Source organism: Oncorhynchus masou, chromosome 7 (assembly GCF_036934945.1).
Source record: "Oncorhynchus masou masou isolate Uvic2021 chromosome 7, UVic_Omas_1.1, whole genome shotgun sequence".
NCBI classification, from domain to species: Eukaryota; Metazoa; Chordata; class Actinopteri; order Salmoniformes; family Salmonidae; genus Oncorhynchus; species Oncorhynchus masou.
The window spans coordinates 24,053,659-24,080,985 of record NC_088218.1 but is presented as its reverse complement, the minus strand read 5'-3'; the positions used below and the strand labels follow the sequence as shown (position 1 = coordinate 24,080,985).

Below are 27,327 nucleotides of genomic sequence, written 5' to 3'. Positions count from 1 at the left end.
CAGAAGGCGAGTTCAGTACAGGTGCATCAAAGCAGGGACCAAGAGACTGAAAAACAGCTTTTATCTATCTCAAGGCCATCAGACTGCTAAACAGCAACTCAGAGAGGCTGCTGCCCACATTGAGACCCAATCACTGGCCACTTTAATAAATTGATCACTAGTCACTTTAAACAATACAACTTTAAATAAGGCAAATTTAATCATGTTTACATATCTTACATTACTCATATATTACGTATACAGTCGTGGCCAAGAGTTGTGTTTTTGGGGTGATTCAGTTCATTTGCATGGAAAAGAGGAACTTTGCAATTAATTGTAATTCATTTGATCACTCTGGAGTATATGGAAATTGCCATCATTCAAACTGGGGTAGCAGACTTTGTGAAAATTAATATTTGTGTCATTCTCAAAGGTTTTGGCCACAACTGAATACTGTATTTTATACCATCTATTGCACCTTGTCTATGCTGCTCGGCCATCGCTCATCCATATATTTATATGTACATATTCTCAGTCACCCCGTTAGATTTGTGTGTATTAGGTAGTTGTTCGGGAATTGTTAGATTACTTGTTAGATATGGACTGTCGGAACTAGAAGCACAAGCATTTCGCTGCAATCACATTAACATCTGCTTAACCATGTGTATGTGACCAATAAAATAAAATATGATTTGATTTGGTGTGGACCTTACCAGTCTACCACGTCTTACAGTGCCTTGCGAAAGTATTCGGCCCCCTTGAACTTAGCGACCTTTTGTCACATTTCAGGCTTCAAACATAAAGATATAAAACTGTATTTTTTTGTGAAGAATCAACAACAAGTGGGACACAATCATGAAGTGGAACGACATTTTAACAAATCAAAAACTGAAAAATTGGGCGTGCAAAATTATTCAGCCCCTTTACTTTCAGTGCAGCAAACTCTCTCCAGAAGTTCAGTGAGGATCTCTGAATGATCCAATGTTGACCTAAATGACTAATGATGATAAATACAATCCACCTGTGTGTAATCAAGTCTCCGTATGAATGCACCTGCACTGTGATAGTCTCAGAGGTCCGTTAAAAGCGCAGAGAGCATCATGAAGAACAAGGAACACACCAGGCAGGTCCGAGATATTGTTGTGAAGAAGTTTAAAGCCGGATTTGGATACAAAAAGATTTCCCAAGCTTTAAACATCCCAAGGAGCACTGTGCAAGCGATAATATTGAAATGGAAGGAGTATCAGACCACTGCAAATCTACCAAGACCTGGCCGTCCCTCTCAACTTTCAGCTCATACAAGGAGAAGACTGATCAGAGATGCAGCCAAGAGGCCCATGATCACTCTGGATGAACTGCAGAGATCTACAGCTGAGGTGGGAGACTCTGTCCATAGGACAACAATCAGTCGTATATTGCACAAATCTGGCATTTATGGAAGAGTGGCAAGAAGAAAGCCATTTCTTAAAGATATCCATAAAAAGTGTTGTTTAAAGTTTGCCACAAGCCACCTGGGAGACACACCAAACATGTGGAAGAAGGTGCTCTGGTCAGATGAAACCAAAATTGAACTTTTTGGCAACAATGCAAAACGTTATGCTTGGCGTAAAAGCAACACAGCCCATCACCCTGAACACACCATCCCCACTGTCAAACATGGTGGTGGCAGCATCATGGTTTGGGCCTGCTTTTCTTCAGCAGGGACAGGGAAGATGGTTAAAATTGATGGGAAGATGGATGGAGCCAAATACAGGAAAAGACCTGAGACTGGGACGGAGATTTGTCTTCCAACAAGACAATGATCCAAAACATAAAGCAAAATCTACAATGGAATGGTTCAAAAATAAACATATCCAGGTGTTAGAATGGCCAAGTCACCTTGAAATTGACATTTTTATTCAGAGAATTGCAGGGGAAGAGTACAATACCTTTTCATTGTGCAGCTTCGTTGCCCTGCGCACTTGTTCGTTGAGCTGTAGATCCACTCGGGTGTCCCCAAAAGTTTTCAAAAGCACCATTGCTTGTAAGTGCCCAGCCGTACGTTGGTGTCTCGTTGCTGCCTTGGTTAGACAACTCAGGTTTGCAAAGCCAGTGTGGCTCCAAACACGAAATCGATCACTTGCAAATAATAGGCATTCCCAGCAGTACAGTTTGCAGTGCTTCTCGGAGCCTGTGAGTCATTGATAGCGCCCATAATTGAAAGTGGCGAATAAACCCCTTTCCCGCATGTGACAGGCTTTGTAGCGTCGGCGTCTACCTCTCCTGACAATGTCTAACTTTTCTTGAAAAGTTTGTCTTGAGAATGGCGTTGTAATTATATCCTCGACCAAATCGATATCTTCTCCTTCCGCCATTGTGGGTTGAAAAAACAGCTTAGTAGTACGCAAATTAATTCGTTGATCAATTTCAGTTTCCTAGTTCTGAGACCTGCCCATATAGGACCTGCCTCTCAATATTGGTAATCCAATCAAAAGACGTGCACGCACTACGCCTGCTAGCTGGCTCCTGTGTAACACTGGAGTCAGCCAGCAGGCGTACAATAGCCAACTCTAAAGCTGATTGGTTGACACTAAATTTTAATTTCCATTCACTTTAAGCTACAAGCGCCCACACTGTTGATTCTGAAGGCCTGAGGGCAGATTTTAGACCCCTGGCAACACATGATGGCTGAATATGATTGGATAAAATATCTAACATAAAGACCAGCCCTCCAAATCTCAACCTGGGGCTGGAAGCAGTGCAATCAAGAGGAACGCTATGAAATGAAGAGTGTAACTCTTACTCTGGGGAATAATTTAATACATATTTGTGGGAAAATATATTTAAAAAAATATATATTCTGCTGATGTTTAGGCCAGCAGAGAAGGCCTTGCTGGCCCTGACAGCCCACCACTGCAGGATAGATCATACATCGATTGCTAATCATGTCATGAAAAGCCCCCTAGTGTCATAACCCGATATGATGGCTGGTTACACAAAGGAAGGGGGCTGGGTTTGAATGAAAGTGCGGGAAGACTGACGGACAAAGGGATTGGGTCTCTATTGGACCTTTAGAAGCTATACTACCGTACTACTATACAGTATCTTATGCATTCAAATAACCGGCCATTCGGAAAAGAAAAATGCAAAATATATATTTACTCTGAGCTGCGCTTCGATAGATGGGTTGAAGATGGTAAACCCAGCAGGTTTACCCAGCAGAGATCGCCATTGTCCTTTGAGGAATCTTTCTGGTGGTAGTGTTGTAGAGCAGATACGTTGAAGTGCCCTGTCGTCCTTAGGAGATTGTCTGTCCTTTCTTAGGCCACATACGTTTACAACTGAAGCTGATAACTTGACTTCTAGGATGTATCACTTCTTCTTTAGTGAATAATAGTTTAAAGTTCATACCAAGTTGCCATAATCAGCTCGAGCTGTATTCTGGCTGGTCTAGTCAAAGTTCACCATTCCAGCGTGGTGATCGTCACCTCCACGTGATCTGGTCTCATGTACATTTTGTTAGACAGAGTAGTCGTTCAACCATTTGCATCCACAGCTCACACCGGGGTTTGCTTAGTGAATTTAGGTCATGGGGGCTTTTGTACTGGGGAAGAGAAGGGTATGTTTCATCCCTCTCCAACCAATGTCTGTTCACTTGGGCGTGACCACTGAATGAGCATAAGTTAACTTATGCAAACAATTCTCTCATTTAGGAGCTAAAATCACATTTCATCTTCTCACAAATAGTTTCATCTTTAAACATTTAAATTGCACAACAATTTCATGTGAATCGGATAACTAGAATGTGTAGACTTTCCAAGATTCAATTTGTCACCCTATCATCAGATATAATGTCCCAGACAACAACTGATCTGACATCATATTCTTTAACCTCTTGAAACTCCCCATCCCGGATCCGGGATCGTGACTAAAGCCTCAGGCTCATTAGCATAACGCAACGTTAACGATTTCTGAAAATCGCAAATAAAATTAAAATAATGCGTTTGCTCTCAAGCTTAGCCTTTTCTTAACAACACTGTCATCTCAGATTTTCAAAATATGCTTTTGAACCATAGAAATGGACTAATTTGTGTAAGAGTATGCAAAGCTAGCATAGCATTTTGAGTAGCATTTAGCACGCAACATTTTCACAAAAACCAGATAACCAAATAAATAAAATCATTAACTTTGAAGAGCTTCGGATGTTTTCAATGAGGAGACTCTCAGTTACATAGCAAATGTGCAATTTTTCAAAAAAATATTATTTGTGTAGGACAAATCGCTCCGTTTTGTTCACGTTTGGCTATGAAAAAAATCTGTATACAGTTATAGCCTGAAGCTCATTAGCATAATGTAACGTTAACGATTTCTGAAAATCGCAAATAAAATGAAAATAATGCATCTGCTCTCAAGCTTAGCCTTTTCTTAACAACACTGTCATCTCAGATTTTCAAAATATGCTTTTGAACCATAGAAATGGACTAATTTGTGTAAGAGTATGCAAAGCTAGCATAGCATTTTGTGTAGCATGTAGCACGCAACATTTTCACAAAAGCCAGATAACCAAATAAATAAAATCATTTACCTTTGAAGAGCTTCTGATGTTTTCAATGAGGAGACTCTCAGTCACATGCCAAATGCGCAGTGTTTCCTGAAAGCGTCTGTGTGTAGGAGAAATCGTTCCGTTTTCTACATTGCGCCTGGCTACTGAAACGAACCGAAAATGCAGTCACCTACAACGTAAAACTTTTTCCGGATTAACTACATAATATCGACCGAAACATGGCAAACGTTGTTTGGAATCAGTCCTCAAGGTGTTTTTTCACATATCTCTTCATTGACATGCAGTTCGTGGAAGCTTGCTTTCCTCTCTGTATTCCTTGGAAAAATACTGGCAGGTGACTTTTGCGCACCAATTTCGGCGCAGGACACCGGGCGGACACGTGGTAAATGTGGTCTCTTATGGTCAATCTTCCAATGATCTGCCTACAAATACGTCACAATGCTGCAGACACCTTGGGGAAACGACAGAGAGGGTTGATTCATTCCTCTTGCGTTCACAGCCATATAAGGAGATCATGACAAACAGAGCCTCAAAAATCCTTGTCATTTCCTGGATGCCATCTCATCTTGGTTTTGCCTGAAGCTCACGTTAAAGGGCACGCACAGAGAAGATCTTTGTATTTCTGGACACGTCAGAGTGTTTTCTTTCGAACAGTAGCAATTATATGCATAGTCGAGCATCTTTTTGTGACAAAATATCTTGTTTAAAACGGGAACGTTTTTCATCCAAAAATGAAATTGCGCCCCTAGAGTTCCAAGAAGTTAAGTACCAACGGACACTTTCAACTGTTTGAGAAAGGGAAATAGTATTCCATTCCCCAACCTTTTGATGTTACTATACTTTCTGTCACGTTCTGACCTTTATTTCCTTTGTTTTGTCATTATTTAGTATGGTCAGGGCGTGAGTTGGGGTGGGCAGTCTATGTTTGTTTTTCTATGATTTGGGTATTTCTATGTTTCGGTCTAGTATGGTTCTCAATCAGAGGGAGGTGTCATTAGTTGTCTCTGATTGAGAATCATACTTAGGTAGCCTGGGTTTCACTGTGTGTTTGTGGGTGATTGTTCCTGTCTCTCTGTTTGCACCAGATAGGGCTGTTTTGGGTTTTCACGTTTCTCGTTTTGTTAGTTTGCTCATGTGTAGAGTCTTTATTAAAGAACCACGAATAGAAACCACGCTGCATTTTGGTCCGCCTCTCCTTCAAGTCAAGAAAACCGTTACACTTTCTCTGTGGTAACACAGGGCTTTCCAAGAGTCCATTCTGTAGAGTGGAGAGAAAAGGGGGAAAGGTATTTATGGGGGGATCATAAATCTCACCCAACAGGGAAACGTCATGACAACAGTGTCCCTAAGGGGCAATTCATTTTAAAAGCTCCTATGCCCTTTAGGGCCACCATATCTATTGTCTAATAGGAAGGAGAGTTGTTCATTAGATATACTTACCTGTACCAAACAGCTGTGTTTTGTGAATAGTTGTTATTAGAATACTGTGTTGGTGCTCCTAATTGTGTGTGTCATGCTATCCAATTGGTTGAACCACTTACTGTTAGAATGAATATGTTTCCACAAAAAAAAAATGTTTGGGTTTTTATAAGCCTGTCTCCCCTCATCCCCTCTACTTTTCTCCCTCCTGTTGTTGACAGTAGGAGCCAACTCAAACAGTCAAGGCGGTGATTTCACCAATAATGATGGTGACGAAGACAAAGGTATTTTTCTGTCTTTTTCTATTTTTGACCCCAAAAAAGAAAAGCCTGATATTCGTGCATGTACAAAACTATTTATAGATACATTTTTTGTGACTTTTTTTGTTGATTTTTTTTCTTCTTCTTTTTAACCCTTGAAGTGCGTATCAATGGGCACCTCTGGGATCTTCCTTTTTTTAACAACCTCTTTCCTCTTTGGAGATGCAGATCATAATTTACAGCGAATCAGAAGGTTGCGTACTAAGGGTGAAAGGTCACCTCTAAATGGGGAATGAGGTGTACGTCCAATAGTCACCACTTACAAGAATCTCCCGCCTCACTCCCCCTTTGCTGCAAAGTGAAAGATGTTAAATTGAAACTCTGCATGTATTTTCTCTGGCCTCCTCGGAGGTGAAGTTATTAAACAGTCTTGTTTTCCCTTTAGTTTATTTTCTTCTTTCTTTTTCTTCATTGCTCGGTGAAGCATGAGCACTACACTAACCCACGTTTGTTTCGTTTTGACATTTGGAAACCTTGTTCATTTGTAACTCTGTCAAAATCTCTGTCACATGTTTTCTGCTCGCTTTCTTGTGCATGGTACTATTAACCCAAAATGGTGGTTCGATTTGTGTTTCTCTAAAGATCTGGGGATGGCTAGGAGATGAGTGAAAGCACTGGGGAAATGTTTCAGGGATGTTAAGGCACAGGTTGTCTTCATGGTTTTAAAATCAAAGGGCAGAGCGCTGACATTTTTCGATCACAGTGCTATGACGGTTGGCATTCTCTTTCTCAAAAGCTGCAACACTAGAAAGTGTCCTTTTTATCTCCTCGGTACATAGCAGGCTTTATCTAGGCATTTTCTACCTCTCAACGATGTACTGTAAAAAAATAAAAAAATCCAGATTGCCTTCTTATAGCCGCCTTGATGATGTGAAATGGTAATAGGCTTAGATAGGTAGGAGTGAAAGCTGTGAACACGGTTCACTTAAATCCTTATTAGGGGAGATTACTAAAAGGGCATGTTGTGTACATTACCTTTTCTTCATAACCCTTTTCTCTTGGCATTATCAGCTACATTTCTTTCTTCTTTTTGTTCCCCTCAGAAATAGTCAAAGGATTTTTCAGAAAGATATATTGTAACCTTTAGAATCTACTGATCATTACCACGAATGCATTTATTACTGTTTTCTCAATGTGTATTGTCTGATCAGCTGGGTGAGAATCTATCTCTCGGTGTGTACTTGTGTGTACAGCTACACCATTTTGACGAAACATTCAGACTAACTAAACGTGGCTGGATTTTAAGAACTACTCCATGTCGTGTCAAACCCACGCCTGTGTTTTCAGGAGTGCTACGACCAGTGCAGGCGGAGGATCGATGCTCACTGACTGTTTGAACGTCTGCCCTGGTGATGAATTACACCCTCCCCTCCCCCCCCAGTTCCCCTGAGGTTATAACTCTGCTGCCATAGAGTACAGTGAGACACCTTGTGTACACATGCACGCATTCCCATGCACGCGCGCAAACACACTGGCGCATGGAAAGGACGCACGCGCACAGGCACACTGACACACGGAAGGGGGACACACACGCACGCATGCACACCTCGCTCACAGCACAGCAATGCAGCTCACTGAGTCCCTCCTTCCTCTAACTCCCGTCCTCCTCTGCTGCAGTTCCCTCACTAAAAACTCTCACCTCAGGCTTAAATGAGGTAGAAGCGTATTCCTATTCTCTTGGAAGTTTTTAAATGGCTGCATTTGAAAAACGTTGTTTTGCTCTGCCCTCAAGGAAACTTTGAAATGAGCGATCAAATATATCCTTATTATTTCATGACTTAGTTTGGAGTAAGAAAGAAAGGGTATTATTTGAAATGTCGCTGTAATTGAGACCATGTCTAAGTACATTAGAGGTGTGGAGTGTGTACGTACGTACTTCAATACTCTATAGTGTGGTAGCTAATATAACGCCTTTGAGACATCTGACACTAGGCTTTCTTTTGGGAATTCCTCTTCTGTTTTCCTTGACAGGTCTCGGTATGGCACATGGAGACGTGTGTAGAGATTGTGTTAAAGCAAGATCGTATCCATTAGGCAAACTGCAAAAAAAACGTACTGAAACAGAGAGGGATTACATAAGAAACACTAGTTAACGGTTGCGAAACATTTTGCTCCAATGTCCTTTCATGATTACGAACCAGCTCTATTAAACAGGAACAGGAAGAGTGACCAGCTACTTCCTGTCTGACTGTAAAATTGGATGAGTTCACTGTTCCCCTGCATGGTCATTAACTGCCATCTTCCAACCCTTCATCCCTTCCTTCCATCTCTCCCTTTCATCCCTCCCTTTCATCCCTCTATCCCATTACTAACACTTGGAAAATGCTGAAACCAATGGAAAATTCTGATGACCCCCCCCTCCCCTACTCGATCCCTCCTTTCTCCCCCTTTCTCCCACCTCTCCCTCTCTCCCTCTCCCTCCTCTCTCTCCTCTCCCTCTCTCCCACCACTCCCTCCTTCCCAAACCATGTAGAGATGAGTAATGTGTGCGGCGCCGCTGTGCCCATGGAGGAATATATTATCCCCCCGGCCCGGTGTGGCAGTGATGAATATCTAGGGCATGCTCACTGCAGAGTCACCCAGCCAGGCAGCTCTCAGCTAGGCAGCTCCATGCAGCTCCTCTACAGAGAGAGCACAGAGAGAGAGAGAGAGAGAGAGGAGGTCTCTTCTCTCTCTCTTTCATGGTGCTCTCTCTCCCTCATCTCTGTCTCCACTCTCTCTTTCCTCTCCCTCTCTCTCTCTATTTCTCTGTTTTAAGTGACCGGATGGGGACACGCTGGGACAAGGAGACCCTAAGACGACCCGAAAAGATCAAAAATAAAAATCATGTTCCTAAAATCTGTCATGGTCTTTTGGAATGGATCAAAGTTGCTTATCTGTCTTAATCTCTTCCAGTTCAACCTCCCCAGAGCAAATCAACATTCGAGACGTAGAGTGACAGCCAATTTTCCTTCTATGTTCGATCGAAGGCCCGCCAAATTCAGAATCTCAGAACATAGAACTCAGAGCCTAGCTTTAAAGAAGAGCCTGCATCAGATCAGTATCTGTTTTAGACTGGGGCCACTGACCACTTTATGTACTGCCCCTCTTGTTTAATGTGCATCTGGAATTTTCCACTTGGTTTCAGCAGCTCCTATCCTACCAAGTATGAACCTCAGCGTGGAATGGAGAAAGTGACCCATTAAATAAGTTAGAAGATATTAGTTAGTTACCCTTCCTCCAACATGTCTAGTCGACCCAGTCTATCTGTAAAGTGCACTGTATTTGGCCGCCTGCCCAAAAGGAGCGTGGCGGAGGTGAAGGGGGGGTCCTTCTCAAGACGGCCTCGGCCACGACAGCAGACTGCAGGCTACACACTGCACTGGCTAGGCTGGTGCTAACATGTGAGGAGTTGTGAAATAGATACATTCACATTGTCGTAGCATTAGGCGCCCACTCAGAACACAGCAGAGATTAATTACCACTGTGGTTTGTTTTTCACCTCTCCTTTCTATATATTGGTGTTTTTTTTTGCGGAGGAGGGGAAGCGATATAAACACACACACACGCGTACACATACACACCCACACACACTCAGCTGAGCTCCAATGCAAGGCAGTTGTCTGTCTGCCCATAGGCCCTGCTACTCACTGCCAAGCCTGCGGAGGCAGAAGCAATGTGACCTAGAGGCCAGCCAGGCAGCTGGCCCGCCCCCTTGCAGCAGCAGCCAATGGCGGCTGCAACAGAAACCAATAACCGGAGGCCTTGGTTGAATACCAATTACATAGTTCGGGTCATGGCTGGGTAAACCCTGACTCGTTTAGCCCGCTGCCTGCTTCCATGACCAATAGTTTGGCCCCTGCAACACTCGACCAAGTGGAATCTTATTCATTTGGAATTCTATGATTTGAAATAGCATTGCAGTACACAGACATTTACATTGCTGTACACGCTGACTAACATTATCTCACACATACTCACATTGAGGATCATCACACATACTCAAAAATGCATTGGTGAGTCACACATACGCACACTCACATTGAATGTTATCCAATCCTATGGAGGGGACGTGCTATGATTTTCCATCGTTGATGTTCTCATCCTTGGTGACATTTTGAAGAATTACATAGAGCCCTGATGATATGGTCACGGATGATGCATAACCCCACTTGTTCAGCCAGTGTAGTAGATATTTACGACATACACTACAAGGTCAAAAGTTTGTGGACACCTGCTCGTCGAACATCTCATTCCAAAATCATGGGCATTAATATGGAGTTGGTCTCCCCTTTTCTGCTATAACAGCCTCTACTATTCTGAAAAGGTTTTCCACTAGATGTTGGAACATTGCTGTGGGGACTTGCTTTCATTCAGCCACAAGAGCATTAGTGAGGCCGGTCACTGATGTTAGGTAATTAGGTCTGGTTGGCAGTCGGCGTTCCAATTCATCCCAAATGTGTTCAATGTTCTTGAGGTCAGGGCTCTTTACACCTTCACTGGAACTAAGTGGCCTAGCTCAAACCACAAAAATAGCACCAGACCATTATTCCTCCTCCACCAAACTTTACAGTTGGCACTATGCATTCGGGCAGGTAGTGATCTCCTGGCATCCGCCAAACCCAGATTTGTCCGTTGGACTGCCAGATGATGAAGCATGATTAATTATGACAGAGAACGCGTTTCCACTGCTCAAGAGTCCAATGGCGGCGAGCTTTACGCCCCTCTAGCTGAAGCTTGGCATTGCACGTGGTGATCTTAGGCTTGTGTGAGGCTGCTCGGCCATGGAGACCCATTTCATGAAGCTCCAGACAAACAGATATTGTGCTGAAGTTGCTTCCAGAGCCAGTTTGGAACTCGGTAGGGAGTGTTGCAACCGAGGACACATGATTTTTACTCACTAGGCGATTCAGGACTCGGCGGTCACATTCTGTGAGCTTGTGTGGCCTACCAATACAAGGTCATTGTTGCTCCTTGACGTTTCCACTTCACAATGGCAGCACTTACAGTTGACCAGCTCTAGCATGGCATAAATGTTTCGGACTGACTTGTTGATAGGTGGCCCGGTTGAAAGCCACTGAGCTCTTCAGTAGTGCCATTCTACTGGCAATGTTTGTCTATGGAGATTGCATGGCTGTGTGCTCGATTTTATACACCTGTCAGCAATGGGTGGGGCTGATATAGCCAAATCCACTAATTTGAAGGGGTATCCACATACTTTCGCATATACAGTGCATTTGGAAAGCATTCAGACCCCTTTCCCTTTTCCACATTTTGTTACGTTACAGCTTTATTCTAAGATGTATTAAATAAAATAAAAAATAATCATCAATCTACACACAATACCCCATAATGACAAAGTGAAAACAGGTTTTTAGAAATGTTTGAAAATGTATTTAAAAGAAACAGAAATACCTTATTTACATAAGCATTCAGACCATTTGCTATGAGACTCGAAATTGAGCTCAGGTGCATCCTGTTTCCATTGATCATCCTTGAGATGTTTCTACAAATTGATTGGAGTCCACCTGTGGTAAATTCAATTGATTGGACATGATTTGGAAAGGCACATATAAGCAACTTTTATCCGAGACAGGATTGTGTCAAGGCACAGATCGGGGGAAGGGTACCAAAACATTTCTGCAGCAATGAAGTTTCCCAAGAACACAGTGGCCATCATTCTTAAATGGAAGAAGTCTGGAACCACCAAGGCTCTTCCTAGAGCTGGCTACCCGGCCAAACTGAGCAATCTGGGGAGATTGGTCTTGGTCAGGGAGGTCACCAAGAACCTGATCGTCACTCTAACAGAGCTCCAGAGTTCCTCTGTGGAGATGAGAGAGCCTTCCAGAAGGACATCCATCTGCAACACTCCACCAATCAGGCCTTTATGGTAGATTGGCCGACGGTCAATGAAAGGCACATGACAACCTGCTTGGAGTTTGCCAAAAGGCACCTAAAGCACCTATGGTGGTGGCAGCATCATGCTGTGGGGATTTTTTTCAGCGGCAGGGACTCGGAGACTAGTCAGGATCGAGTGAAAGAAGAACAGAGCAAAGTACAGAGAGATCCTTGATGAAAGCGCTCAGGACCTCAAACTAGGGTGAAGGTTCAACTTCCAACAGAACCACGGAGCTTAAGCACACAGCCAAGAAAAAGTAGAAGTGGCTTCGGGGCGTCTTTGAATGTCCTTGAGTGGCCCCAAAAAATTCTAAAAAACAGTTTTACTTTGTCGTTGTGGGGTATTTTGTGTAGATTGGTGAGGGGAAAAACTGTTTAATCCATTTTAGAATAAGGCTATAACGTAACAAAATGTGTAAAAAGTCAGGCGGTCTGAGTACTTTCCGAATGCACTGTAAATTGAGGTTTAGATAAAGTTGGTTTGCACTGTATAGTATTTTTACCCAGAGGCTAGAAGAACACCTTTTATTTTTTGTGTTGAAGTAAGGAAATCCTTGAAAATCCCTCCTTCCCCAAATCATTGATTCTAAACTCATTGCTTCTCCACCATGTCCTAAGGAGGTAGAATGTGAAAAGCAGTGGTAGAATGCTGAGCGATGCCTTCTGCGATGCTGGACCCCATAGGAATCAACTATAAGTCATTAAACAACACCTTATTGAGGCCCGTGACTGCTGTCTGAACTGAATTGTGATTTATCCTGCTAGCAGGCTGGTTGTTTGTGGAACATGATATTCCTCTCCAATCTTCTCTCATGCTAAGGCTCTACCCTCTTCATTCATAATCAACTCCTACACATGTACTAATCACCAGCTTTAATCAGAACCAGAGTAGGGACGTTCCGTTATAAAGTACTCACCCTGCCTAATTGTACTGTAGCAGTCATGTTTGTACGCATCTCAAATTACACTCTATTCCCAATATACAGACTCTGTTCAAAAGTGGTGCACCATATAGGAAACATGGTGTCATTTGGGAAACCATCCTTCTGTGTTGGTGTAACTCCAAGAACATAGACCCTGATATCTGCAGAATGATGCCGCTATCACATATCAAATATGGCAAGTTTCCCCTCTTACAGTATCTGCATTACCACAGTACTTACAGTGGCCCTATCTCGTCCAATAGCGTTTCCTTATGACACCCACTTTGAACTACCGATATTCCATTGGCCTGCTGATTTTTAAAATGTCAAATAAACGTATGCATCCAAAGTAAAGGGTGTGGCTGGCAACCTTCCTAAGCACCCAAATGACACCCTATTCCCCTGCGTAGAAGCCTACAGGTCCATAGGGCAATGGTCAAAAGTAGTGCACTATATACGGAACCGGGTGCCATTTGGGACGTACCACCAGACTCAGTGTTATCTACAGGCGCTCATGCTCGTTGCTCTTCTTTCCAGACATCCATGATGAGAACGGGCTGAAGCCGGTCATGGTGTACATCCACGGTGGATCCTACATGGAGGGAACGGGGAACATGATCGATGGGAGTATCCTGGCGAGCTACGGAAACGTCATCGTAATCACCATAAACTACAGGCTCGGGGTGTTAGGTAAGTCACAGCATAACATTTGGTTATTCTTGGCGCTTTGTGTTGTGATTTCTATGGATTTGATGCATTCATCCATGTTGTGCGTTTGATGCGTGTTTTGGTTGGCTGTAGTTCTGTAAATGCTGGCGATTAAAATTGTGAGGTTTATGTGGTACAATTAGTATTTTTCAAAATGTGTGTTCTTTGTAAAATGATGTTGGATTTCAGTAGTTTCTCAACTCAACACATAACTTCCGGCGCCGACAGAGATGGCCGCCTCGCTTCGCGTTCCTAGGAAACTATGCAGTTTTTTGTTTTTCGCAACGCGGATCCTGTGTTCTGCCTTACAAACAGGACAACGGAATGGATCGCATGCAGCGACCCAAAAAAATGACTCCGAAAAAGAGGGAAACGAGGCGGTCTTCTGGTCAGACTACGGAGACGGGCACATCGTGCCCCACTTCCTAGCATTCTTCTTGCCAATGTCCAGTCTCTTGACAACAAGGTTGATGAAATCCGAGCAAGGGTAGCATTCCAGAGGGACATCAGAGACTGTAACGTTCTGTGCTTCACGGAAACATGGCTCACTGGAGAGACGCTATCCGAAGCGGTGCAGCCAACGGGTTTCTCCACGCATCGCGCAGACAGAAACAAACACCTTTCTGGTAAGAAGAGGGGTGGTGGTGTATGCCTTATGGCTAACAAGGCATGGTGCGATGAAAGAAACATACAGGAACTCAAATCCTTCTGTTCACCTGATTTAGAATTCCTCACAATCAAATGTAGACCGCATTATCTACCAAGAGAATTCTCTTAGATTATAATCACAGCCGTATATATCCCCCCCCCCAAGCAGACACACCGATGGCTCTGAACTTTATTTAACTCTTTGCAAACTGGAAACCATTTATCCGGAGGCTGCATTCATTGTTGCTGGGGATTTTAACAAGGCTAATCTGAAAACAAGACTCCCTAAATTTTATCAGCATATCGATTGCGCAACCAGGGGTGGAAAAACCTTGGATCACTGTTACTCTAACTTCCGCGACGCATATAAGGCCCTGCCCCGCCCCCCTTTCAGAAAAGCTGACCACGACTCCATTTTGCTGATACCTGCCTACAGACAAAAATTAAAAAAAGAAGCTCCCACGCTGAGGTCTGTCCAACGCTGGTCCGACCAAGCTGACTCCACACTCCAAGACTGCTTCCATCACGTGGACTGGGACATGTTTCGTATTGCGTCAGATAACAACATTGACGAATACGCTGATTCGGTGTGCGAGTTCATTAGAACGTGTGTTGAAGATGTCGTTCCCATAGCAACGATTAAAACATTCCCTAACCAGAAACCGTGGATTGATGGCAGCATTCGCGTGAAACTGAAAGCGCGAACCACTGCTTTCAATCAGGGCAAGGTGTCTGGTAACAAACAGTGCAGCTATTCCCTCCGTAAGGCTATCAAACAAGCTAAGCGTCGGTACAGAGACAAAGTAGAATCTCAATTCAACGGCTCAGACACAAGAGGCATGTGGCAGGGTCTACAGTCAATCACGGACTACAGGAAGAAATCCAGCCCAGTCACGGACCAGGATGTCTTGCTCCCAGGCAGACTAAATAACTTTTTTGCCCGCTTTGAGGACAATACAGTGCCACTGACACGGCCTGCAACGGAAACATGCGGTCTCTCCTTCACTGCAGCCAAGGTGAGTAAAACATTTAAACGTGTTAACCCTCGCAAGGCTGCAGGCCCAGACGGCATCCCCAGCCGCGCCCTCAGCGCATGCGCAGACCAGCTGGCTGGTGTGTTTACGGACATATTCAATCAATCCCTATACCAGTCTGCTGTTCCCACATGCTTCAAGAGGGCCACCATTGTTCCTGTTCCCAAGAAAGCTAAGGTAACCGAGCTAAACAACTACCGCCCCGTAGCACTCACCTCCGTCATCATGAAGTGCTTTGAGAGACTAGTCAAGGATCATATCACCTCCACCCTACCTGACACCCTAGACCCACTCCAATTTGCTTACCGCCCAAATAGGTCCACAGACGATGCAATCTCAACCACACTGCACACTGCCCTAACCCATCTGGACAAGAGGAATACCTATGTGAGAATGCTGTTCATAGACTACAGCTCGGCATTCAACACCATAGTACCCTCCAAGCTCGTCATCAAGCTCGAGACCCTGGGTCTCGACCCCGCCCTGTGCAACTGGGTACTGGACTTCCTGACGGGCCGCCCCCAGGTGGTGAGGGTAGGTAACAACATCTCCTCCCCGCTGATCCTCAACACTGGGGCCCCACAAGGGTGCGTTCTGAGCCCTCTCCTGTACTCCCTGTTCACCCACGACGGCATGGCCACGCACGCCTCCAACTCAATCATCAAGTTTGCGGACGACACAACAGTGGTAGGCTTGATTACCAACAACGACGAGACGGTCTACAGGGAGGAGGTGAGGGCCTTCGGAGTGTGGTGTCAGGAAAATAACCTCACACTCAACGTCAACAAAACTAAGGAGATGATTGTGGACTTCAGGAAACAGCAGAGGGAACACCCTCCTATCCACATCGATGGAACAGTAGTGGAGAGAGTAGCAAGTTTTAAGTTCCTCGGCATACACATCACAGACAAACTGAATTGGTCCACTCACACAGACAGCATCGTGAAGAAGGCGCAGCAGCGCCTCTTCAACCTCAGGAGGCTGAAGAAATTCGGCTTGTCACCAAAAGCACTCACAAACTTCTACAGATGCACAATCGAGAGCATCCTGGCGGGCTGTATCACCGCCTGGTACGGCAACTGCTCCGCCCTCAACCGTAAGGCTCTCCAGAGGGTAGTGAGGTCTGCACAACGCATCACCGGGGGCAAACTACCTGCCCTCCAGGACACCTACACCACCCGATGTTACAGGAAGGCCATTAAGATCATCAAGGACATCAACCACCCGAGTCACTGCCTGTTCACCCCGCTATCATCCAGAAGGCGAGGTCAGTACAGGTGCATCAAAGCTGGGACCGAGAGACTGAAAAACAGCTTCTATCTCAAGGCCATCAGACTGTTAAACAGCCACCACTAACATTGAGTGGCTGCTGCCAACACACTGACACTGACTCAACTCCAGCCACTTTAATAATGGGAATTGATGGGAAATGATGTAAATATATCACTAGCCACTTTAAACAATGCTACCTAATATAATGTTACTTACCCTACATTATTCTTCTCATATGCATACGTATATACTGTACTCTATATCATCGACTGCATCCTTATGTAATACATGTATCACTAGCCACTTTAACTATGCCACTTTGTTTACATACTCATCTCATATGTATATACTGTACTCGATACCATCTACTGTATCTTGCCTATGCTGCTCTGTACCATCACTCATTCATATATCCTTATGTACATATTCTTTATCCCCTTACACTGTGTATAAGACAGTAGTTTAGGATTTGTTAGTTGATTACTTGTTGGTTATTACTGCATTGTCGGAACTAGAAGCACAAGCATTTTGCTACACTCGCAATAACATCTGCTAACCATGTGTATGTGACAAATAAAATTTGATTTGATTTGAACTGATGGCACAGCAGGAAATAAACCCATACAAATTGAATGGGGAGTAAATAAGTTGAGAATTTTTCTACTTCTACCTGATTTGGTAGAATGTGATGGCAGGAGATAATATTTCTCATAGGAGAGGTTTCTGGTAAAACAATGTTAAATGTTCCGACATGGAATTAAGCTATTTTACCCCAGCATATCAAGTCCTGTAACTCCAGTATGAACTCTGGGGATGATGTTGTCAGAGAGGTTACCAAGCTGATAGGCTTTGTCATCCCAGTCCATAGTGATACTGTGCATGTTTTACCAAATTATATCAGAACTACGAATTGGAAGATAACCAAACACTCAAGCTATACTGTCTTGATTATACTATGTGGGTCCACATTATGCTTTGTTCATGGATCTATTTTTACCAACAGCTATATTAGTCAGAAGCATCTGCAAAATGTATCCATGTTTATTTTCTAAATCCACTGTACAGTACATTTCGCAGTTCTTTCTGCAGTGTTCGGATAAACTCCTAATCTCGTCCTCCAGCCGGCTCTGTCTCTGTCACACCTCTCTGTCTATGAGTACTACACCTCACTGTCTATATACGGTAATAATTGAGCCTGGGGACGAGCCGAGACTAAACCTGGTAGTTTCATGGAGGCCAAGATGCTGAAGTGTTGTTAAGCCCATAAGAAAACCAAAGCTACATCCAGGGTGTTCAATTCATATTCACACCCCGGGATCCACTGCTGCTCTGCTTTCCATTTGAGCTGTCTGCACTGCTCGCTATATTTAGTTTCGCGATTGAGAGCCAGGGGGAAAAGGTGTTCTGGAAAAGTATGCACTGCGGAAGAAAGAAGAAAAAAAAATGTGGAGAGAGGAGAAAGAAGGCCCTTGTTAAGTCTGTCTCTCTGCTTCTTTGATAGACTGGGTGAGGACAGAGATGAGGGGTGTGTGTGTGTGTGTGTGTGTGTGTGTGTGTGTGTGTGTGTGTGTGTGTGTGTGTGTGTGTGTGTGTGTGTGTGTGTGTGTGTGTGTGTGTGTGTGTGTGTGTGTGTGTGTGTGTGTGTGTGTGTGTGTGTGTGTGTGCGTGTGCTTGTGTGTGTGTGCGTGCGTGTGTGTGCGTGTGCGTACATTTTTGTGGGTACCTATAAATGCACGCGTGTTTGTGTGTCTCTCAGAGTAGAGGTTCATGCTAGAACATCCCTCAGCTACATGGTCTCTATTCTGCCATAAAAATAGAAATGTATTCATCCCAGATAAAGGTAAGGGCCAGAATGTAAATTCTCCTCAGACACTCACCACCTTCCTCTCCCAGAACATTGGGCAGTCTCTTGCTAGATAGTCTGAATAGTGTGTTCAGGTAGTCTGATGTCTGAATAGTGTGTTCAGGTTGTCTGACGCCTGAATAGTGTGTTCAGGTAGTCTGACGTCTGAATAGTGTGTTCAGGTAGTCTGACGTCTGAATAGTGTGTTCAGGTTGTCTGACATCTGAATAGTGTGTTCAGGTAGTCTGATGTCTGAATAGTGTGTTCAGGTAGTCTGACGTCTGAATAGTGTGTTCAGGTAGTCTGATGTCTGAATAGTGTGTTCATTTATTTCAAACTAACTCTAGACTCCGCTTGGTTTGAAGAAGCAATTCATTTTATTAACAAGATAAGTGTTGTATTATGTAACCAACCAGTGCTCTATTATGTAACCAACTATCATGGTGACGGATGGTATCTTTAGCCTCTTAATCTCACAAACACACAGCAGGATTGCATGGTGTCCGTGCAGCAGAGTGTGTGTGAGATGGAATCAAGAGCAGTAGGGGGGTCATCTGTGCTGTGTGCTGTGTGCTGTGTGCTGTGTGTGTGTGTGTGTGTGTGTGTGTGTGTGTGTGTGTGTGTGTGTGTGTGTGTGTGTGTGTGTGTGTGTGTGTGTGTGTGTGTGTGTGTGTGTGTGTGTGTGTGTGTGTGTGTAGCATCTCCGGCTCTGTATCCAGTGGCTGGCCCTGGCCGTGACCGCGTTGGTACCATGCCATGCTGCCACGCTGTTTTCGTAACACTGCACCATCTGTGTCCAAGCTCCACATGGGCCGATCTGTTTGACGAGCTCTCCCTGAGCTCCATTACTCTGAGCTGGGATGTGTCAGAGCCACATGGCACTTCGCTCCTCTCTTCCTCTCTCCATCCCATTATGGCGAGACGTGAGGGGCCTGCTGATGTCTCCCTGATTCAGACGCATGTGTCTTGGCTGCCTACACTTAACCCTCTCTATCCTTACCTTCCCCCACACCTTCTCTGCCTATCTCTCTCAGTCTCTATTTATGTCTCTCGTTCTCTCTCTCTATCTGTCTCTCTCTCTCTCTCTCTCTCTCTGACCTGGTAAACACAGGTTCTGAGTATTTGGCATCTAGGTCTTAAAACAAAATTAAATACCAACTTAATCCAGTCCAGATATAGGTCCAGACGAGGGCTTTTACACCCCTACAAGGTCTGGAACCATAACGGGAGATTACCAATAGTTTGTTCTACTGGTGAATCTGTAATGGAATGGACATATTGTTTTGGGAACACAATATGTCCAAGATTCTAGGCCTATTCAGTCGGACGAGTAGAACAATTTTATCACAATATTATTTTAGCTGATTGATCTCGATACAGTGTCCATATAAGGATAGCCTATGCCTCAGCAGGACTTGTCAGTCTCTGTAGATCTAATAAAGCCTGAAGCCTCTTTTCCTCCTTGCCCCTGCTGATTGTGTCAGATGACACATATTTAACTGCAGTTTCCTGCACTGTGAAGAGTGTTAAGAGAGAGACTTTTCCCACATTTTGTTACAGCCTTATTCTAAAATGGATTCATTTGTATTTTTTTGCTCATCAATCTACACACGATGCCCAATGATGACAAAACCAAAACAGGTTTAGACATTTTTGCAAATGTAATAAAATATAAAAACTGAAATATCATATTCAGACCCTTTATTCAGTACCTTTTCCTTTGGCAATGATTACAGCCTCAAGTCTTCTTTTTGTATCACGCTACAAGTTTGGCACACGTGACTTGCCCCGAAGCCACCCCTGCGTTGTCTTGGCTGGGTGCTTAGGGTCATTGTCCTGTTGGAAGATTAACCACTCTGAGGTCCTGAGCGCTCTGGAACAGGTTTTCATCAGGGATCTCTCTATACTTTGCTCCGTTCATCTTTCCCTCGATCCTGACTAGTCTCCCTGTCCGTGTCACTGAAAACATCCCCACAGCATGATGCTGCCACCACCATGCTTCACCATAGGGATGGTGTCAGGTTTCCTCCAAACGTGATGCTTGGCATACAAGCCAAAGAGGTCTAAGAGTCCTTTAGGTAACTTTTGGCAAACTCCAAGCAGGCTGTCATGTGCCTTTCATTGACCGTCTGGCCAATCTACCATGAACGCCTGATTGGAGGAGTGCTGCAGAGATGGTTGTCCTTCTGGGAGGTTCTTCCATGTCCACAGAGGAATTTTGGAGCATTGTCAGAGTGACCATCGGGTTCTTTGTCACCTCCCTGACCAAGGCCCTTCTCCCCAGATTGCTCAGTTTTTCCAGGCAGCCAGCTCTAGGAAGAGTCTTGGTGGTTCCAAACTTCTTCCATTTAAGAATGATGGCCACTAGTGTTCTTGGGGACCTTCAATGCTGCAGAAATGTTTTGGTACCCTTCCCCAGATCTGTGCCTTGCCACAATCCTGTCTCAGAGCTCTACAGACAATACCTTCGACCTCATGGCTTGGTTTTTGCTCTGACATGCGCTGTCATCTGTGGGACCTTATATAGACAGATGTGTGCCTTTCCAAATCATGACCTATCATTTGAATTTAGCACAGGTGGACTCCAATCAAGTTGGAGAAACATCTCAAGGATGATCAATGGAAACAGCATACAACTGAGCTCAATTTCGAGTCTCAAGGCAAAGGTTCTGAATACTTACGTAGATATTTTTATACACTTGCCAAAATTTCTAAAAACCTCTATTCACTTTGTCATAATGCGTTATTGTGTGTAGATTGATGAAGAACATTTTTTATTTAATCAATTTTAGTATAAGGCTGTAATTTAACAACATGTGGGGTTCTAAATACTTTCCGAATGCACTGTAAGTCTTTAATGTCCATGTCAACAACTGAGAGAGACAGTGAATGATGTGTCTCACAACAACATCTCATAGTATTTGTATTTCCACTATCTACAGATATACTGCTGTGTTTTTTGTGGTTTCTCTATGCTGATGTGATTTATTAGGGCTGTTGTTGGTCTTTGGTTGTGACCCTAGGGGCCCCCCCAGGGGGCCTAAAGGGGTCCCTGCTTGACTTCACTCACACTGGGTCAAGGACAGCTAGTGCCAGGAGAAGATCTGAACCCCCTGTTGATTTCCCCCAGCTAGTGAGGGTTGAAGACATGTCGGCCATATCACCCTTGTTTGGGAAGAGAATATGTGTGTGGCTGGGAGGCTGTTCATGACATATATTGTACAATAAACACACTAATTCTGAGTCACGGAGAGGAGAGAGGAGCTTTGACGTGACAGAGAAGAGAACAGAGAGACAGCCAACTGCCCCAGTGTTGATGCCTCGTCAGTTCTCTTTCAGCAGTCCCAGCTCATTTAAAAAGGAGAAAACAAACAAACACACATACATTTCCTTTAGGAATGGGCCGGGGCTGGAAAACGAGGGCAAAGCATTCGTTAGCATGACAAATGGTCCTCTCTCACTACGCTCCTATTAAAAATGTGCACCGGTCTCATGCCTACTTCTTCAAAAGCTTTTCTATCAGATTCAGCTCTGATGTGTCTCAGGGACGATGACGGTGTGTGATAGATAGAAAGAGAAATTGACGTGCTCAGCTCAAAAGTTTGTAGCAACAAGTCTTCGGGTGCCGGGTTCAAAAGGCACACATCTGGGAAGAAAGTGAAAACATATTCTTTACGTTGCAATGTATTTTTTAGCAGCATAGGTCAGAACATTCTGAAAGCATTCAAATGTCATATTTCAATGAGTGAGTTTTTCCTTTCTTATGGTGTGTTATGAATCACATTGAGCTACTGTTTGTTTGACTTAGTGCTCCACTAGGCTAGTTCATTCTTTATTTCACACTAGTTGATTTGGACTTAAACTGTAGTAATGGTAAATTACTGTACAAGAGAATACATTCTCAGTCAACTTACCTGGTAAAATAAAGGGTATATAAAAATGGCATTGGGGTCATGTTGCCTGTTTGTTTATTATTTAATGGTTCATTCAGATCCATGTATAACAATTAACTATCACATTTTTTTTTTGGAACTGTTACCTTTTAGATAAGAATGAATAAAGCATATGTGTCACACTCTGACTATTACTTGAGTTGTTTGTTTCAATGTTTTGTTTGGTCAGGGTGTGATATGAGTGGGCATTCTATGTTGCATGTCTAGTTGGTCTGTTTCTATGTGTTTTGGACTGATATGGTTCTCAATCAGTGGCAGGTGTTTGTCGTTGTCTCTGATTGGGAACCATATTTAGGTAGCCTGTTTTGTATTGTGGTTGGTGGGTTATTGTCTATGTTATGTTGCTTGTTAGCACAGAGGAGGAGGAGGAGGAGGAGGAGGAGGAGGAGGAGGAGGAGGAGGAGGAGGAGGAGGAGGAGGAGGAGGAGGAGGAGTAGTGTTTTTCCCCGTCGTTTCATTAAATCATGCTTTCATAAATGAAACAAGTCAACAGTTACTTCTGATTAATTGTCAGATCATTATGGATTACGGTTGGCTTTTTATCGTGAATATGAATAGATTGTTTTTGTTCGGAAGACCTTTAGAGGAGGGAGGTGATTGAGCTTTTCACGTCCTGTTTTTGTAACAATATTTAGCAAAACAAGGCTGATCGCAGACAGGTTCACTTTTAAAGGTCATTACCGTCATGATGGTTCGGTAGAAGAGCGCCAATTGTAAACAAAACACTGAAATCTATTGATATTGATATCTTCTGTCTCTTCCCTATGGTCTGTAAATGTTCCTTTCATTTAAAAAAATGTTACTTGGCCAAAAATAGTGTCCATTATTCTCATGTCCTCATAAAGCACATAAATATAAAAAATAGGCAGTAGCTCAACACACAAGCCAGTTATGTTTTTCTGGAAGTGGGCATGCAGGCTCTCTCCATGACCGCCATAGAGATATTTTATCACATTCACATTCATTCACCTTTAAGTGTTTTTCTTAGCTTTTGAGCTGACACAGTTGTGTGAAGCAAAGCAACAGTACACCAGATGCACTGGAGAGATTTGGGTAGTGCCACACAGGCCCAGATGGAGAGATGGTACATGGACATCATCAGTGTGTGGATCAACACACACACGCACGCACAAACGAACGCATGCACACACACACACACCACACCACACATGACATACAGATACACACATTACACACACAAACAGACACACACACACACACACACACACACACACACACAGACAAAAATAGCACTGAGGACAGCAAATATTGAATCTCAGAAGAGTAGAAAGATTGAGGGATAATAAAAAGAAAGAAAGTTGGGTGGTATTTTAAATTGATTTGGTCAGTGGCTCAGTAAATCTCCATGGCTCTGAAAGCATCCTTTTTTTGTTACGCCAGAGGATGAGTGCATGGCTGATGCCCTCCTCTCTCACCATCTCTGTCTTCCTTTCCTCTCCCTAATGCATTGTTTATCCTGTACAGTTTGTTTTAAGTAAGTGGTCTGGTACACAGAGTATAGTGAATGGAATTGCACGCTGCATTGACTTTTGGCAATTACAATCGGTTGATATGACCGGGCATCGCTCGCTCATCTCCCTCCATGGTTTAAAAAAGCCTCAGCCGCCGCTATCCAGTCTGGTGGATAATGAGGCCGGATGGAAAATGCCACGGTAAACATTTTTAAATGAGACTCAGACTCCCGAAAAATGACTGATTTGCAAATGGCTAAGTGGAATGGCAGGTTGGCCGTAATAGCTGTTTAGTTTTGACGGTCACAACACAATGGGGGAGTTGATTTGGTTCTGTTGGGAGCTAGTAAACGGGTAAGGATGGTGGCAATGTTTCCACCTCTGGGTTAACCACTATGGTGGACTGATGCGGCTGAACAACACCAGGTCATCACAGTCTATTTCTCCCTGTGACTCCCTCCGTGTTTGGAGGTCGCACTTTTCGCGACCCACACGTTTTCAGGTTCAATTGCTATTATACCAGCTGTAATGTGAAGCAGTAGAAGCCTAGGAGAGTGTGGTGGGTGGGTGTGCCTGCGTGTTTCTTGTGGATACTGTTTTCTACAGTTGCAAATATATATCATGTGTCTCTTACAGTTGTATGTATGAAGGTAATTGTCAGAGAGTAACAAAAAGAGCCTAAAACCACAAGACGGGTTTAACAAACGCAAACGCGTCATCAGTTGATGATCACTGTCATTCTGAGATTACAGTGAGTCCGTTGACCTTAGAAGACATCAAGAGACAGATTAAATCAAAACCCACCCAGCCAAGCAACAATAAACTTATATCGCTCAATGTTATGGTTCCACAGAATGGGACTTCACTGTAGAGTGGCTCTGAATTGAATACGCATACAGATTCAAAATATCTGTGACGTTACAGCTACATTAAGCCACATGAGTTGCAACCCAAATATGATTTCCTGTTGCAGTTTACTGAAATGTGGCCATACACTTGTATATGTAGAGGAATAGTGAAGAAGGATTGTCATATTATTGTTATTTTATATTATGATGATGATGATCATCATCATTATTATTAATATTATTATTATTCTGATTATTATTATTATACTAGTACTGATGCTGTTCATTCCTGGTCAGCTGTGCTGTAGTCTTATTGTAAAAGCTAAGAAATGAGAGAAAATGTTTTGTGTTTGACCTTCTCTTAAACATTATTCCATTTTTAAAAGGTTTTGGGAGCCTCTAAGCATCACAATTTAGCAGTGTAAAATGTTTTGCATATTCATGTTCAGAGTTTGTTTATTTGCAAAGCTCAAGGTGTTAAAATGCTTCAGTTCCTGAGGTGGCGATGAAGACTCAATTTAACAGTAACAGACTGGCAATGTATAACATTGAGGAAAGGAATTGAGCTATTGACACGACCAACATCTACATATTTTAATTGTTAGATGCCTTTTTATCATCCTCTTCTCTCCCCTACATGATTGATGGCTGGGCAGTGTGAAACATCCTATATCACACTTGGTTGGATACTATTCCTTCAAATAGTCTACATCGCCCTTAACATCCAGGGGTGCAACTTTCACTGGGGACAGGGGGGACATGTTACCCCACCCCTCACAGCAGCATAGCCTAGTGTTTAGAGCATTGGACTATTAACCGAAAGGTTGCAAGATCGAATCCCCGAGCTGCAAAGGTACAAATCTGTCATTCAGCCCCTGAACAAGGCAGTGTTATGGCAAGGCGATCCCAGAGGTGAACTCCACCCCCCCACTCAGCTGAAAAGGTGGTGCAGGGAATTCAAAAATATTCTTTAGAAATATTTAACATTCACACATAAACAAGTCCAATACCTCAAATGAAAGATAAACATCTTGTTCATCTACCCATCATGTCCATCACGCAGCCATTTTGTCCAGCCAAAGATAGAGTCACAAAAGCAGGATTAGAGATTAAATGAATCACTGACCTTTTGAAAATCTTCATCAGATGACACTCATATGACATGTTACACAATACATTTATGTTTTGTTCGATAATATGCATATTTATATCCACAAATCTCGGTTTACATTGACACCATGTTCAGAAATGCCTCCAAAATATCCAGAGGAATTATAGAAAGCTACGCCAGATAACAGAAATACTCATCATAAACTTTGACTAAAGATACATGTATATAATATAATATAATTAAAGATACACTGGTTCTTAATGCAACCGCTGTGGCAGATTTTTTTTAAACGTTACGGAAAAAGCCTACCATGCAATAATCTGAGACGGCGCTCAGACGTACAAGTATTTCTCCGCCATGTTGGAGTCAACAGAAATACGAAATGACATCATAAATATTCCCTTACCTTTGATGATCTTTGATCAGAATGCAGTGCAAGGAGTCCTAGTTCCACAATAAATCGTTGTTTTGTTCCATAATGTCCAATACTAGTGTCCAATTAGCTGCATTTGCTACCACTTTCAGCTCACGTGCCCAAATGCTGACGCTGGTCCAGGACAACTCGCACGAAAACTTCAAAAATATATATTCCAGGTCAAATAAACTGGTCAAACTAAGTAGAGAATCAATCTTCAGGATGTTATTTTCATATATATCCAACAACGTTCCAACCGGATCATACGTTTTCATCTGCAGCCAAATGGAACGACGGTGGCACCCACAGAGAAATGCGCCACAGGGAAATTGCATTCTGTCGGGAAAGTGACTATTTCCCCTCCCATTTGGTCAAAGTTCACACCAGAAGCTCCATTCCACATTCTACTGAATGAGGACATCTAGTGGAATGCGTAGGAAGTGCTACCATCCATATCTTATTTGGAAGTGGATAGGCGATGACTTGAAATTAGACATGTATTCAGAATTTCACTTCCTGTTTGGAAGATTGCCTGCCCTATGAGTTCTGTTATACTCACAGACATAATTCAAACAGTTTAACCTCTTGAAACTCTGGGGGCGCTATTTCGTTTTTGGATGAAAAACGTTCCCGTTTTAAACAAGATATTTTGTCACAAAAAGATGCTCGACTATGCATATAATTGATAGCTTTGGAAGGAAAACACTCTGAAGTTTCCAGAACTGCAAAGATATTGTCTGTGAGTGCCCCAGAACAGGAGCTACAGGCAAAACCAAGATGAAACTGCAACCAGGAAATGAGCAGGATTTTTGAGGCTCTGTTTTCCATTGTCTCCTTATATGGCTGTGAATGCGACAGGAATGAGCCTGCCCTATCTATCGTTTCCCCAAGGTGTCTGCAGCATTGTGACGTATTTGTAGGCATATCATTGGAAGATTGACCATAAGAGACTACATTTGCCA

The 27,327-nt window shown here is 43.3% G+C and overlaps 1 protein-coding gene across 1 annotated transcript in view; it reads left to right on the top strand.

Annotated features, from left to right (window-relative positions):
• The window catches only part of LOC135543553 (neuroligin-4, X-linked-like), a 73,253-nt gene that overhangs the window by 10,393 nt on the left and 35,533 nt on the right, over positions 1 to 27,327 (top strand). Inside the window, exons 2-3 of the mRNA XM_064970909.1 lie at positions 6,166 to 6,225; positions 13,599 to 13,751. Coding sequence (XP_064826981.1) covers positions 6,166 to 6,225; positions 13,599 to 13,751 — 213 coding nt within the window. The remainder of the gene's footprint in view (positions 1 to 6,165; positions 6,226 to 13,598; positions 13,752 to 27,327) is intronic.